The sequence below is a fragment of the Musca autumnalis genome, unplaced genomic scaffold (genome assembly GCF_047663935.1).
Source record: "Musca autumnalis isolate F117 unplaced genomic scaffold, ASM4766393v1 scaffold_5, whole genome shotgun sequence".
In the NCBI taxonomy this organism is placed as follows: domain Eukaryota; kingdom Metazoa; phylum Arthropoda; class Insecta; order Diptera; family Muscidae; genus Musca; species Musca autumnalis.
The window spans coordinates 45,901,848-45,918,321 of record NW_027412088.1 but is presented as its reverse complement, the minus strand read 5'-3'; the positions used below and the strand labels follow the sequence as shown (position 1 = coordinate 45,918,321).

Here is a 16,474-nt window from a genome sequence, read left to right as displayed (position 1 = left end):
CCAAAATAAGACCCACATCCAAAATGGACTATGTCGGTTAATTCCTTTAGATACCTTCCACGCAAAACTTTTGAGCTTCTATCCAAATCCATATTTTTGTCGGTTCATACCCCCAAAATTTTGAAACTCACTTAAATATATACATTTTTTGGGCAAAGCCGACTGATTCATTTTTACTTGTTTTTAATAAAAAATATTCCTCGCATTCTAGTCAGTAAAATTGCTAAAAATACCATATATCTAAAGTGCAAGGATTCGAAGGAATTTTAACACAAATATTTTCAAAAATGTAAAAATGGTGGAAATTTGCCGCCCAATTTTAGTCTCGTTGTTTATTTTTTATTTATTTTTTTTTTTTTTTTTTGTAAAATTTATACTTATATTTCCTGGGTAAGTAATGGGAATAGAGATTTCATTTCATTGGTGATTTATAGTAAAATTCAGTGGAGAATATTTTTGTCTTTGACATAATTCTTCTTAAATTATGGACAAATTTGCATAAACTCAGATGAATTACGACATAAACCCTAAAATGTGTTTTTGATTTTTACATATTTCTGGAGTTTAAATAAGAGATAGAGTTTTGTGGCAATCTAGGGTCTATAGTAAAATCTTATGGCGAACAAATTAGTAGAATATATTGTTCCGATATGGCCACATTTTATAGGAGAAGGGACCAAAAAGACCCCATTAATGACCCGCATGAGGGTTAATAATATGAAAAATGAAAACAGCGACCCCAAAAACATCAGTAACCAAGATAAGGTCCAAATCCACTAATTTTTAGTGACAAAATGCTCGTGACAAAATGCTCACGTCCATACATAAATGCAACAGCTTTACGGTCCACTACCCAATATCGCAATATCATAAACTTTATTAAACTCCTTTAATATGCAACCAGTACACATGCATCAATGCGGGGTTAGAGCGTTACGATGCAATTTTACTCGAGTGCTTGTATTACGCCTACTAACACGAACAACGAATCATCGAGTTCCCGATCATTGAGATAAGAACCCTAAAGCTGTAAAAAAACTTAAATGTAAAAAAACTTAAAGCTGTAAAAAAACTTAAATGGCTAGTGCGCAACAAATCTGGACTTTGACTATTTTGTTATTGTTCTATGTTTTATTATAATGCTTATATGTTTATTTTCCAATCGAATAAACCTTGATTTATATCGAGTTCATAATAGACACGAAATATGCCTATCAAACCTACAAACCTACAACAGACTGAGTACTTTACAATTCAAAATAGGTATTTTCTACATAATTTCTTCGGGTCCATTGTCAAACCGAGTTATTCATTGAGGATTTAAAATTTATCAACAGATTTTGTCTGTAACTTTTCTTGTCTCTTACACACTTTGTCGGATTTTTTTGCCAATTTATGCTGGTTAGGATTATATATTATCGTCCATATCCCCTGTCTTTATCCTAAAGCGATCTAATTATAGAAGTTAAAAAAATGGTTAAGTCGAATTCTCCCGCTTATTGAGACTTAGATGTTTTTAGTTTTTTATTGGTGATGAATCGTTGAACTTCACCATTTAAGGAAATTTGTAAATATATCGTTTTTCTTAATAGAGGAGATACGGTGTCACCTTCAAAATTCATGCCACCACACATTCCACAAAATTTCATGCACCACTCGTCCTCTAACACGGCAGACCTTGAGCATTGCTGCAAATTTCATGGAAATCGGTTCATTATTTTTGAGATATAATATATTTAGACGTGGTCGGGCATTTAGGCCCCAAAGATGTACCTAGATTCTATATTATTTCGTAAATTTTCAAACCGATACATTCGTTATTATTGCAAATGTAGAGTTTTAAATATGAAACAAAATATCGGGGGCCATCACTGTACATCCCTGAAAATGTCAGTAAAATCGGTTCAGTAGTTTTGTGGATTACAATATTTTAAAAAGTCTTTGGGTCCCAAATAAGTACCACAATTGTCTCCCAAATTAATATCCAAACCGACACATTCGTAATTATTGTAAATAAAGCATTATAAAAAATAGGGTATGCGGGAAGGTCCCCTCCTACTCCCGCCGGGAGCCTTCCCCGTAAATTCCCTGGCAATTTCAGGAAAATCAGTTCAGTAGTTTTTTTTAGAAAAGATTAAAATTGAAAAAAGTGGGCTTGGTCAAATTCTTTTTCTTCTTCTTTGCATAAAAACCTAAGTTGGGTTATGACAAACATCAAAAAAAGAATTATCCAAATCTGTCCAGCCGTTCTCAATTGATGCAATTACCAACGAACGACATTTTTATTTTTTATTTTTATTTATAAAGATGGTCCAAATTTATTCGGGACGTGCACAATTGTCAAAATTAAGCCAGCAAAAGCTGCAAAAAGACTTATATTTTCCAACGAGAAAAGTGGGAAACCCTTCAAAAAATTATTTTTAGACAAAAAGATTTCTATTGTGTAACAGGTACCCGATCAGCCCTAGATGAATTCCTTGCAAACAATATGAAATTTTCAATTTCTAGCCGAAGGTGATTGTAGGATTAAATTTTGATGAAGACATTAGTGAATAACTCATAAATATCCGTTCTCGACCAAAGTCTATAAGAATAATAGAATTAGAAGAAAACACTTGATTTAAAACCTACATATTTTATAGACGTCAGAAATGAAATATTTGAGCTTGCTTCTGTTCATTATTGTGTTTATAGCCTTATGGTAGGCTTATGCCTGACACTAAAACTTTTTTGTCTGATACTGACAATATCGGGCTTATATTTAGAGATGAGTGAAGATTACACTTTCTTATTTCAAAGTAAGTGCTTGCTAAACTCGTATGTTTTTTATACCCTCAGCCTTTAGGCTAGAGAGGGTATATACACATTGATACGATGAAAATGTGCCTCATCGAAATAATGGTTTTAAAACCCAAGTATGTTTGGACGAAATGTGTCTCAGACGATTTGGAGTCGTCCATCCCTCTGTCAGTCTGTCCTGCTGGCTGGAGTGCACGATAACTCTCGAACGGATGAACCGATTCGGTTCAAATTTTGGCTTTCGTAATATTTTGCCCAAACTTAGTTTAAGTTCGAAGATGAGCTACATCGGTCCACTCCTTCCGGTATCTCCCCCACAAAAGTTCGAAAATGTTCGGAAAGTTTGTGCGCACGATAACTCTTGAAGGGAGTGACCGATTTGGCCCATACTTTGTACAGCGTAAACTTTCTACCAGAGTAATATGAGGTTCAAATATGGACTCAATCGGTCCACGCCTTCCGGTACCTCCCACACAAAATTTCGGAAAAGTTCAGTTTAGGACCTGCTCTCGAATCGCTTTGATTTTTGTTGTAGCAACTTGTATTCACTGCCCCCATACCGCGGTTCAAGTTTCATCAGGGGCAAAACTATACTTCCTGAGAAAATAGCCTGAAAGTTTCAAAAAACCTCTATGACACCGAGTGTAGTGGTTGGAGCGCAAGATAACTCTCGAACGGATCTGCCGATTCGATACAAAATTTGGCCTTCACTATATTTTGTTTATTCTTAGTTTAAGTTCGAAGTTAACCCATATCGTTCACTCCTTCAGGTACCTCCCCCACAGAAGTTCAAAAATGCTCGGAAAAATTGTGCGTACGATAACTCTTGAAGGGAAGGACCAATTTGGTCCATACTTTACGCATCCTAATATTACTTACTTACTTACTTAGCTGGCCTTTTACAGAACATTTGTTCCATAAGCCGAACTAAGAAAAAATCTCCAATCCTCTCTGTTTGCTGCTGTATTTTCCCAATCTGGGATATGTAGCTTTGTGATATCTCGTTTCACTTGTTCGCTCCAACGAAGCTTTGGCCTTCCAGATCTGCGAGAACCTCCATGCGGCCCGTATTTATACGCCTTTTTAGCGGGTTCATCATCACTCATTCTTATAACATGGCCTAGCCATCGCAATCGTTGTATCTCGATTCGTTCAACTATATTGATGTCATTGTATAGTTGATACAGCTCGATGTTCATACGACGCCGATATTCGCCGTCAACACAGATTGGCCCGTAGATCTTTCGAAGAATTTTTCTCTCAAACACACAAAGCACTGCCTTATCTGCTTGAGCAAGTACCCATGCTTCGGAACCATACATTAGCACGGGTAGTATCAGTGTTTTGTACAGTGTTATTTTTGTTTGACGAGAGGTGGCTTTATTCCTAAACTGCTTACTCAGCCCAAAGTAGCATCTGTTAGCCAACACTATTCTTCTTCGTATTTCACAACTGATGTTATTTGTTGTGTTTATGGCGGTGCCGAGGTAGACGAAGTCCTTTACTACCTCAAAATTATAGGTACCAACATTCACAGATGGTGCGGTGTTTATGGACATATTACGCGTCGATACCATCAACTTGGTTTTTACGCCGTTTACTGCCAGACCAACTTTAGCAGATTCTCTTTCGACTTTTGCAAAGGTGTCAGTTACTTCCTTTACCGATCGACCCATGATGTCAATGTCGTCGGCATAAGCCAGTAACATGTGGCTGTTCGTGTATATCGTTCCATTTCTTTTGACCTTCGCGTCTCGTATGACCTTTTCCAGCAGGATGTTGAATAGATCACACGACAGGCCGTCTCCTTGTCTGAAACCTCTTTTGGTAGTAAACTCTTCGGAGAGGTTCTTTCCAATTTTAACTGAGGATCTCGTCTCAGTTAATGTCATTCTACAAAGTCGAATGAGCTTTGCAGGAATACCAAAATCAGACATGGCTTGGAACACCTTTGAACGTATAGGGCTGTCGAATGCTGCTTTATAATCGACGAAAAGATGGAAGGTGTCGATCTGCATTTCTTGGGTCTTTTCCAGGATTTGTCTCAAGGTAAATATCTGGTCAATGGTGGATTTGCCAGGTCTAAAGCCGCACTGATAGGGTCCAATAATTTCATTGACCATAGGCTTTAGTCTCTCACACAATATGCCAGATACTATCTTATATGCAATAGGGAGCAGACTTATGCCCCTATAATTGGAGCACACAGTCTTATCACCCTTCTTGTGGACTGGACATAGGATGCTCACGTTCCAATCGTCGGGTACGCGTTCTTCCTGCCAGATGGTGCTAACTAGCTGATGCATACACCTTATCAGCGTGTCGCCTCCGGTTTTGAACAGCTCGGCTGGTAGGCCATCTGCTCCTGCCGCCTTATTATTCTTCAGCCGGTTTATTGCTGTCCTTACCTCATCTTGGCTGGGCGGTATACATTCAATACCATCATCTGGGATTGGATCTGTGGTATCTTCGCCGTCTTCACTGCTATCGGATACCAACAGTTTGGAAAAATGTTCTTTCCATATCCTGAGCACACTATCTGTATCAGTTACCAAATTACCTTGTTGATCTCTACAGGACGATATTCCTGTACCAAAGCCATCAGTTTGATGCTTCACTCTTTGGTAGAATTTTCGGACTTCGTTCTGTCTCCTGTACATCTCCATTTGTTCACACTCCCTCTTTTCCATTTCTCTCTTTTTCCTGCGGAAAAGACGTTTCTCCTCTCTCCTTTTCTCCCGATACCTCTCTCGTGCGCTACGCGTTGCTACTGATTGTAAAGTAGCCCTATATGCCGCATTTTTTTCTTCGGTAGCAGCACGGCACTCCTGGTCATACCACGGATTCTTTGGTGGAGGTCTCTGGTATCCAAGTACTGATTTTGCGGCTGTTTGCATGGAGTGGGCAATATTTTGCCATTGTGCTGATATGTTATCGGGACGAGAAGCGCTATCATTAAGCAATTGGGTCAGTTGAGTGGAATATGCTGTGGCTATCTGTTGTGTTTGCAGCTTGGCGATGTCCAACTTTCGTGTTGTGTCTGTCCGTGCTTTATTTGCAACGTTTAGACGGGTACGTACCTTTGCTGCAACGAGGTAATGGTCCGAATCTATGTTTGCTCCTCGGAACGATCGTACATCCAACACGCTCGATGAATGTCTTCCATCTATCACAACGTGATCAATTTGATTTATTGTTCTTTGGTCTGGAGACAGCCAAGTGCCCTTATGAATATCGAGATGCTTAAATCTGGTACTGCTAACTACCATGTTTTTTGCCGCTGCGAAGTCTATCAGCCTCATTCCATTGTCTGATGTTTCACTATGTAGACTGAATTTCCCAACTGTTTGTCCAAAGATATTCTCCTTTCCAATTTTGGCATTAAAATCGCCTAGAACAATTTTAATGTCATGGGCAGGACAACGGTCATATGTTTCTTCTAAGCTCTCGTAGAATATATCTTTGGTCTGTTCGTCCTTGTCTTCGGTTGGGGCATGAGCGCAGATAAAGCTGATGTTGAAGAATTTTGCTTTAAATCGAATTGTAGCAAGTCTTTCATTCACTGGGGTGAAGCTGGAGACCAGATGTTTTAACCTCCGACCAACTACAAAACCGCAACCAAACTCATGCTTTGTGTCATGGCAGCTATAATACAGTGCGTCACCTTTAGGTGTTGTTGTGACATCTTTCCCAGTCCATCGTATTTCCTGTATGGCAGTAATATCGGCTTTGTACTTTCCAAGTACGTCTGCCAATGCGAAGACTGCACCTTCTCTATAAAGAGTGCGAACATTCCAGGTGCAGATTCGCAGATCATGGTCCTTAAAACGTTTGCGGGGTTCGTCAACTTTAGAGGGGTTTGTTTTTCTTTTCTTTCGTTTTTTCATAGTAGGCTGTTTTTTTTTTCTAGGGGAGGGTTACTAACCCGACGCCCAAACCCAAGTTTTTAACGTTCTTATGGGTGAACGCGCGGCACATGTTAGCTCACTACCTTTAACGGGTGTTAAAGGCAGTTCCCCAGGTGACACCACGGGGAGGTCAGTGTCCACTTGAGATGAAAGAGGGACCAAGATAAATCCTGGGCTTTGCCATGTTAAAACCGGTCAGGACCGTTCCTTGGTATCTTCCATCCCCTACGTCACCCATCCTAATATATCTACCAGATATAGATCAGGTTTGAATATTTGCCCATTCCTACACACGGATATGTTCACTTTATGATCTGCTATCGACTAACTTTGATTTCTGTTGAAGCAACTTGCAATCGCTGTCTCAATTACAACGGTAAAAGTTCTTTCAGTGGCAAGTCCATACTTCTTGGGAAAACAGCCCGAAAGTTGTAAAAAACCCCTATGGCACCATATGTAGTAGCTGGAGGGCACAATAACATCGAACTGATAAACCGATTTGGTCCAAAATTTGGCCTTCGTCATATTTTGCTAGTTTAAATTCTAAAATGTTTGTGGGCGCGATATCTATCGAAAAAATATGACTCCCAAAATAAGATCCACTTCCGTATTGCACTGTGTCGGTCCATTCCCTCCTCCGCAAAACTTTTGAACTTTAATCTTAATCCACATTTTTGTCGGCAAGTTCAATTGTCCAAAAATTGCCACAAAATTCTGAAAATACCCTAAATACACATAGCCTGAGGGTATATCAGCAAAAATGTCTAAAATCGTCTTTTCCATTTCAAAAAAATCAAAAAAAAATTTTGATACTACATCTATAATTTTTGGTACATAGATTAAGAAAAAAATCGTCATTCCAAATCTGTTTTCGTTACCAACATTGATTGTTGCGCGCAAAAGATATGACCGTTTTAATTATGCTAATTAGAAAAAATTCTAAAAAAATCGCTTCTTAATATAGTAAGCTGTTATATCCAATTGTCGTTAACTGAATTCGCACCCTTTGAGAATATGCAAAAAAAATTCAAAAAGTTTCAATGGATTCGCGAAAAATTAAATTTGTTAAATAATTTCACGTATTTAAAAACATATTTTTGAAACAATAGCGCTTATACTTACAAAAAAATATATAAAAAAATTATAGCAGCATCCAGACATTGTGAGGAATAAAATGAAACCTAAGTCGTGAAGTTTGGAGCTATAGTATTCGTGTTATTTGCAAAAATACAATGAAAAAGTGACGAAAAAAATAAAAATTATGTTATTCTAATTTTATTTTTTTATGGTTTTATAGGAAATGTTGAAGAAAAAATGATTGAGTTCTTCGTCATTTTCGTCCAAATTTCACGCAATAATGAAGATATTCCGTTGCAACAACTTTTTCACTTATAGTTTTCCTATTGGCGAATATTTTTAGAACATTATATTAAATCACAAGGAATTCCAATTGTGGCATAACATTAAAATAATGTTATATTGAATATTACAACATTTGAAACGCATAGAAACCGCGTAATAGTGGAAATCACAAGATGCGCATCCGATTTTCCAAAACAGCGAATCAATCCCTCTTATTTGATATACACTTTGTGAAATTCCATTTGACGACCACGATGTAGCATCAGTTGCATGTTAGGGTGCAAAAAACACTAAAATGCCCATAATTTCCACGAAGTACATTTGCATTTTATACGCATCCGATTTCAATGATCACCATTAAAAAATACATCATCCTATTTCATTTCAATGCGATCCATCAAGAACCGTGGATGTAGCATCGCACTCAGTTTTTAGAAAAAATTTATAATATCTCCGGATTCGCGAACGTTTTTCAATATGTGTTTTCGCACATTTTAAATATGCGTTTCGCTCTATTTATCTAAGTAGGAATAACACATCAAAAACGCGTCTAAATACGCGATATTTTCAAAAATATTTTTTGCATATTTTCGAAATTTGAGGGGTATCATATCCGCCGATCTAGTGGATGGATTTAGACGCGCAAAGGCTTGTTAGATTCAGAACGTAAAAAAACTAAATTCACGCGGGTTTCCACTGAAATCGAAAGGCATTTGTAAGCTTTGAATCCAAAAAACTGGTTTTTTAAAAAAAAATACGCACAAAAATTTCGACTTTAAGCTGAGATTGTTGTGAACCTTTGAAGGCTACACGCCCGAGTTATACATCAAAAAATGCGTAATCGCGAGTACTACAATATCATAATCAGTTTTTAAACGAGTACAGTTGCGCGTTCCGATTAGAGCAAAAATTCAAAAAACCCAATTTTTCAGTCTTCAAAATGTCAGCATCCGTTTGAGATTGATGCGGTGGTTATATTAAAAAATCATACATTAGAAACTTCATCTCTGAAGTGTATTCTTTAACTTCTTCTTTGAACATTATACTCTACATTGTATTGTAAAGCCACTAATTGAAAATTGACTTAAAAAACTTGTTTCCTTCAACGATTTTTTCCTATTTTTTACGTTAATATGACCACAGCTTCCGCTCAAATTATAATTTTAAGAAATCCATCGGTGAATCGTGCTAAAACAGTTTATTTTACCTAAATGCGTTCAAAAGTTATGGTATATTACAACAATTCGCGAGATACAATACCCCATACCTCAGTTTCAACAGAAGTAAATTTTCTACAAAAAGGCCGATATCTCTGATATACCCTGATACTTTTTTACTTGTTTATTTCAGAATTTTGTCTATTAGGGCAGATATCATTTTAATATTAATTTTAATTAATATCTCGTAGGAGACGAGCTTAATGATCGAATAAGGAATGGGGAAAAAAACTCATCACTGTAAAAAACGCATTGCATGTCAGAAATGAAAAGTTCGATGACAGAGAATCCACTCCATACCCCATATGTCCGATGATAATAATGGTGGTTGTGTGGATTCGAATCTTCTGCTTTCCTTTTTCACTTGCAAACAATATTCGATCATTAATCTCCTCTTCAAGGATAAATTATTAAAAAAAAGGTTTCCTGTTGCTTAGCCGGTACTTGATCAGCCCGTAGATGAAACCCTAAATTTCTAGCCGAAGGTGATTGTCCATTATTTTAAAGTGTTGTACTTTTTCTGTCGAAAACAAACTGAATAAGCCCTAACACGTTGTGGCGTAGTCCCTTCATGTCCATTGTCCATGAATTTTTATATCCGAGATATTAGCTAAATTATCGCACTTTCCGATACAAATGGTAATACAAAACTAAAGACTTAAGACACGTACAGCAAACACCTAAAAACAAGCCATTGAAAATGACAGCGAGAGATCACTCATTCAGTGTTAGCTGCATAAGTCAACATTATGTTGGAACATTTGTTTTGATTACTGGCAACATATATTAAACCCGATTAGTTAATATTGTCCAAATCAAAAGATTTAAGACACAAGCAGCACAAAAACCAACAGCAAACACAAACGGTCATTAATTTGTATGTTTTTCTTTTTTTTTTTTTGTTGTGGTGGGGGAGGATAAGCCGACAAGCAATACTTGAGTTTTCACTCAAAACCAGAGCTGAGCAAAATCGAGAGAGAGGCAAATTTAAGGGAGAATTAATATTTAATTTTTCTTGATGTTTAATTACTTATTTCAAAATTTTTTAAACGTTAATGTTGTCTAAAATCGTCCACAATGCAAATGATTAAAAAATATAAATAAAAAATTGCATAAACTTTTAATTGTTTATGGTTCACAAAAAACTAAGAGTACGTTTTCTCAATTTGCCTGTGTACTAGCACAAAGGCGTGCTCACCCCTGCTCAAAACCCTTAAAACGCCAAACAAAAAAAAAAAAAAACACAGCTGAATAATGAGTGAAACAATTTCAATTCTCTCTGTTTTTATTTTTTTTTTTAACAGAGAGTTATCACATAGAGCGCAGAGTGGTTTATTCAGCAAGTCTTGTTCTTGTGGCAGAGAAAAAGAAGAGAAAAAACAAATCACTGATGTTAAAGAGTAATGGTTTTCAATCTCTTAATATTAATGCTTGGGGTAATTTTGTTTGTTGTTGTTGGTGGTTTTGTGCATTAATTTAACAACAATTACAATTGTGAGTAAAATAATAATAAATTTTGTTTGTTAATATGCCATGACATGCCGCCACTGCTAAGCAAAGCCAACAACACACAAGAGTGCCGATGGAGTGGATTTTTCTTGGAGGTGATTTACATTGTTTGTTGTTGTTATTTTTACTGTTTAGCTTTGCTTATTGTCTCTATGTGGTGTATTTTCATTATGTTTTTGCAGTATAAAATACAAATAGTTTCAATGAAAACGAATCATTTAAAGAGTAGAGCTCAATTGTTAAATATCAAACGGCAGACAAAGGTCCCTTCCAACAAAAAAACGCGTTCCAATTTAATTGGATAAAAATCCAAGGAGAAAAAAAAACTTAATAGTGTGTTTTGCGAATTGCTAATTGAAAAAAAGTTATTAAAACGAAAAACTAAGAAAAAAGTGAAAACGAATTCGAAAACAAAAAAATCGAAAGAAAATAAAAGTGAAACGAATTTAAAGTAAAGTTTTTACTTCTCAACAACCAGATCGAAAAAAGGATTAATATTTCAAGAACTTTAAGTGGATTACCAAAATAAAAACAAACAAAATGAAGTAAGTCCAATCAAAAAACAAAGGAATTCTGGACTTTGTTTCCTTTCAAGTGTTTTGCAAATTTTTAGCAAAAAGCTGAGTCATGGTTTTCTATAAGAAGACCCAAGACCCTTAAGTCAAATCAACAAATGTTGCAAATAGCTACAAAAGTGCTTCTTTACATAAATCTGTGTTACCAATAAAACCCCCCCAAATAAAAAAGATTGACTTAAATGCTTTAACCACAAAGTATATGCAAATTTAAAGTTAACCACTGTTATTCTTAGAGTGCTTAACAAAAAACAAAAAAAAAACGACAAAACTTGAAATTCTGTTACAACAAACCCAAAACTGTTTTCCCAGCCATCTTCATCATCATGAAATCATATTCAGCAAACAGCAACAACACCACCATCATCTGCTAACAGCAACAAGACTCCTTCCTCTGCTTCAACATCATGAGCTAGCAATTTTTTGTTTTTAATTTTTTTTTTTTGTTTTTCTTACATTGTGGGAGTTTATTGCTGGTTGTATTTTGCTAATTCACAAGATTCGAAATCTTCTTCATTATAATTTTATAGATCGTATGAATAATTATTGTTGAAGTGTTTTCCTTGGCTAAAGATTCAATACGAGACTCAAAAAAAAAACTCATATCTAAATAAAGTCTAGACTTTTGTAAGTTGGTTGGCTGGAACTGTGTCTGCCTGTCAGTCATGATATGATGTTCTTATTGGTTCCTTTTGCAAGCTTTGCTTTGTTGCATTTGAAGTGTTATAATGATACAAATAATAATAATAATAGAATGACAATTACTCATATTGATGTTGGTTGCTTGAATTTATGCAGTTTTTCTTTTATTCCTAAGCTGAAAGTTGTGCTCTAGTCTTGCCAATCAATTCATAAAAGATTTAGGCAACTAACTGCTTTTCATGAAGCCTTAAAAAAATCAACAAAAATTGAGTGTGTCAATGTTTTGTGTCTTTTCGTGGGTTTGTGTCTTAAGTCTTTTGTTTTATTCCTCTTTGATGCTTTTCAGCAAAGCCAGATAATTGTTCTGTTTTGTGTTGTTGCTTTTTTGCTAAATTATATATGGGTGTATGTAGATTAGTGTATATTTTTATCGCTGTTTTTTTTCTAAACTAAAACAAAGCGCTTTTTCAATTGTCCGCCCTCACGAAAAGTCGTCACCCAAATGAAATGTTTAACTTCTTTTGACATAATACCATGTAATTATTTTAACAAATGACACACACAGTTCTGAAACCTAGATTTACGATAATGAGATATTCGTGAAGTGTTTGCTCTGATTTAGGTTTTAATAATAATGCCGCAATAAATTATGTAAAATCATTGAGCCCTTGTTTGGATGTGGCACTAGATATGCCAAAACACAATGATTAGAATACATTTTTAGATCTTAGAAAAATATACCGAACAATGTTGGTTTTTTTTTTTCGTTTTAAAAACCAAGAGTTCCTGAATTCAAAATAAAACAAGTAAAAAAGTATCTGTCAGCTAGGCCGACAGAGATATACCCTTAGCCTGTGTATATTGAAAAAAAATTTTCCCCCAAAAAACGTATTTGGAGGGTTTTAAAAATTTTGGGCGTATGAACCGACAAAAATGTTGATTAGGATTAAAGATCAAAAGTTTTGCGGAGGAAATACTTAAAGGACTGTATCGACATTGACCATTATGGAAGTGGATCTACAGCCACTACATATGGTGCCTTAGGGGGTTTTTACACCCTTCGGGCTGTTTGCTCAAGAAGTGTTTAGTCTTAAAGTGAACTTATCCGAAATTTTGTTTGGGAGGTACAGAATGAAGTGGGCAAATATAGTCCATATTTGAACCTGATATATTAGGATGTGTAAAGTATGGACCAATTCGGTCACTCCCTTCAAAAGTTACCGTACGAACAATTTTTCCAAAAATTTTTGAAATTTTGTGGGAGATGTATTTGAAAGAGTGGACCGATATGGCTTATCTTTGAACTTAAACTATGTTAGGACAAAATATTACTAAGGCGAAATTTTAGACGCAATCGGCAGATCCGTTCCAGAGTTATCTTGCGTTCAAACCACCTCACACGGTGTCATAGGGGTTTTGTGCAACTTTCAGGCTATTTGCTCAGGAAGTATGGACTTGCCCCTGATGAAATTTGTACCGTTGTATGGGGGGCAGTGAATACAAGTTGCTAAAACAAAAACCAAAGCGATTCGAGAGCAGGTCCTAAACTGAACTTATCCGAAATTTTGTGTTAGAGGTACCCGAAGGAGTGGACCGATTGAGTCAATGTTGGAACCTCATCTAAGTCTGGTAGACGTTTCAAGAGTTGCAAATTATGGACCAAATCGGTTACTTCCTTCAAGGGTTATCGTACGTACAAATTTTCCGAACATTTTCGAACTTTTGTGGGGGTGGTACCGGAAGGAGTGGGCTGATATAACCCACCTTCGAACTTAAACTAAGTTTGGACAAAATATTACGAAAGCTGAATTTTGGACCGAATCGGTTGATCCGTTCGAGAGTTATCGTGCGCTCCAGCCAACCAGACCGACAGACGGACGGACATTGCTCAATCGACTCCAAATTGTCTGAAACACATTTCGTCCAAACATACTTGGGGTCTAAAACCATTATTTCGATGAGGCACATTTTGCCCGTATGAAAGTGTATATACCCTCCTTAGCATAAATGCTGAGGGTATAACAAGTAATAAAGTATCATTCGGCTTTGCAGATAGAGATATATCCTCAGCCTCTGACGTAATGGAGAGCAGCAAACCCAGTATGGATAGTGTTTTCAAAAGCATTATTGTTGTAATGAGTATTGTGAAAACTATGTCCCAATTTACATTGGGCGAGTTTACTTGCGGCAATTGTCATTTTGTAGTAGAGAGAGGTGAGGCATATGGTAACCCTTTGCCTCTCAGCACCCTCTCTCACCAACAAACTGACAATTGCCGCAAGTAAACTCGCCTAATGTAAATTGGGACTATCCGAAATAAAGTTTAAATTTTTCAATCCTAAAGGTTTGCCGGAAGAAGTTGACCGAATAGTCCATCTTCGAATTTGACGTAAGTTTTGGAAGAACAATTGCTATGTGCAAAAGATTGGACCAAATCCAGGACTCCCATTAAGAACAATTTTAATTGGTGGGCGGAGGGTGTTTACAGCTAAAGGATAATTATCTCCGTCAGCATATACTTACATCCGAAACAAATTATGGTATCGTAATATGAGTTTCAAGGACTTTCTGCTGCAAAAACTTCAAAACTATTCTAGAGATGTCCCTAAACTGTATATTTCCGAAATTTTTTGAAATTTTGTGTGGGTGGTACCCGCTGGAGTTTGAAAGCAGTAGTTATCGTGCCCATCAGATCACCGGGTTTTTAGAGCAGTTGGACTATAATGTTAGGAAATATGAATTAATTCAAGAAAAATAATACCTCCGGTAAAAAATTTGCTACCGATTCTCAAACACCCTTCAACTGCGCTTAAGCAAAAGTTGTGAACTTTTATGGCGGGAGGTAGCCGAAGATATTTTCCAATATAGATCTTGTTGGAACTTGGTATACATAAGTACGTTTGGAAGAAATTGTACGATATGCTAAGTTTCAGCCAAATCGGATACCCAATTCGTAAGTTTTCGTGATCATCATTCATTCGAGTCGGTACCGACAAGGTTATTTAGAGCTTTTGGGGCATTATCTCAGAATATATGGGCTTGCCCCAGACAAAAATTGTACCGTCGTAACAGGGGCCGAGAGCACAACCTGGTGCAAAAATGTTCATAACGATCCGAGAAGTGGTCCTAAATTGCACTTGTGCCATCAACTTTGAATTTTTGTGTAGGAGGTTCCCGAAGCTGATCTATGCCTGGAAGAAACATTAAGATGTGTAAAGTTTGAACCAAATTGGGTTCTCCCTTCGAGAGTTATTGATTTAATTAACTTTTGTGAGGATTTTTTTATGGCAGGAGGGAGCTTTCGGAACTGATGTTGTTTGTCATACCCTCAGCATTTATACTAACGAGGGTATATACACTTTCATACGGGCAAAATGTGCCTCATCGAAATAATGGTTTTAGACCCCAAGCATGTTTGGACGAAATGTGTTTTAGACAATTTGGAGTTGATTTAGCCATGTCCGTCCGTCTGTCTGTCTGTCCGTCTGCCTGCCTGGCTGGCTGGTGCGCACGATAACTCTCGTACGGATGAACCGATTTGGTCCAAAAGTTGGCCATCGCAATATTTTGTCCAAACTTAATTTAAATTCGATGATGGATTATTTCGGTCCACTTCTTCCGTTGCCTCCCCCCAAAAAAAGTTCGAAAATGTTACGAAAATTTGTGCGCACGATAACTCATGAAGGGAGTCACCGATTTGATCCATACTTTGCACATCGTGACATTTCTATCAAACTTAGATGAGGTTCTCATATGGACTCGATCGGTCCCCTCCTTCGGGTACCACCCACACAAAATTTCGGAAAAGTTCAGTTTAGTGCCTGCTCCCGAATCGCTTTTATTTTTGTTGTAGCAACTTGTATTCACTGTCCACCATACGACGGAATAAGTGTCATCAGGGGCAAGTCCACACTTCCTGAGAAAATTGCGTGATAGGTGCAAAAAACCGCGATGGCCCCATATGTAGTGGCTGGAGAGCACGATAGCTTTCGAACGGATCTGCCGATTCTGTCCAAAATTTGGCCTTCGTAATATTTTGTCCAAACTTAGTTTAATTTCGAAGATAAGCCATATCTGTTCACTACTTCAGGTACCTCCCCCACAAAAGTTCAAAAATGTTCGGAAAACTTGTGCGCACGATAACTCTTGAAGAGAGTGAACGATTTGGTCCATACATTTCACATTCTAATATATGAACCAGATATAGATTAGGTTCGAATATGGACTATTTTTTCCGATTCCTTCAGGTACCACCCACACAAAATTTCGGATATGTTCACTTTAAGACCTTCACTCGAATGACATTGATTTTTATTGATGCAACTTGCATACCCTGCCTCCATTACGACGGTAAAAGTTTTTTTCAGGGGCAGGTCCATACTTCTTGAGAAAACAGCCCGAAAGTTGTAAAAACCCTCTATGGCACCATATGTAGTGACTGGAGAGCTCGAACCGAATACTG

At 36.9% G+C, this 16,474-nt stretch overlaps 1 protein-coding gene across 1 annotated transcript in view; it reads left to right on the top strand.

The window, feature by feature from the left end:
* The first annotated feature begins 10,832 nt into the window (after window positions 1-10,832).
* LOC141405141 (uncharacterized) overlaps window positions 10,833-16,474 on the top strand; it is a 65,950-nt gene continuing 60,308 nt past the window's right edge. Inside the window, exon 1 of the mRNA XM_073989165.1 lies at window positions 10,833-11,340. Coding sequence (XP_073845266.1) covers window positions 11,336-11,340 — 5 coding nt within the window. The 5' untranslated portion in view covers window positions 10,833-11,335. The remainder of the gene's footprint in view (window positions 11,341-16,474) is intronic.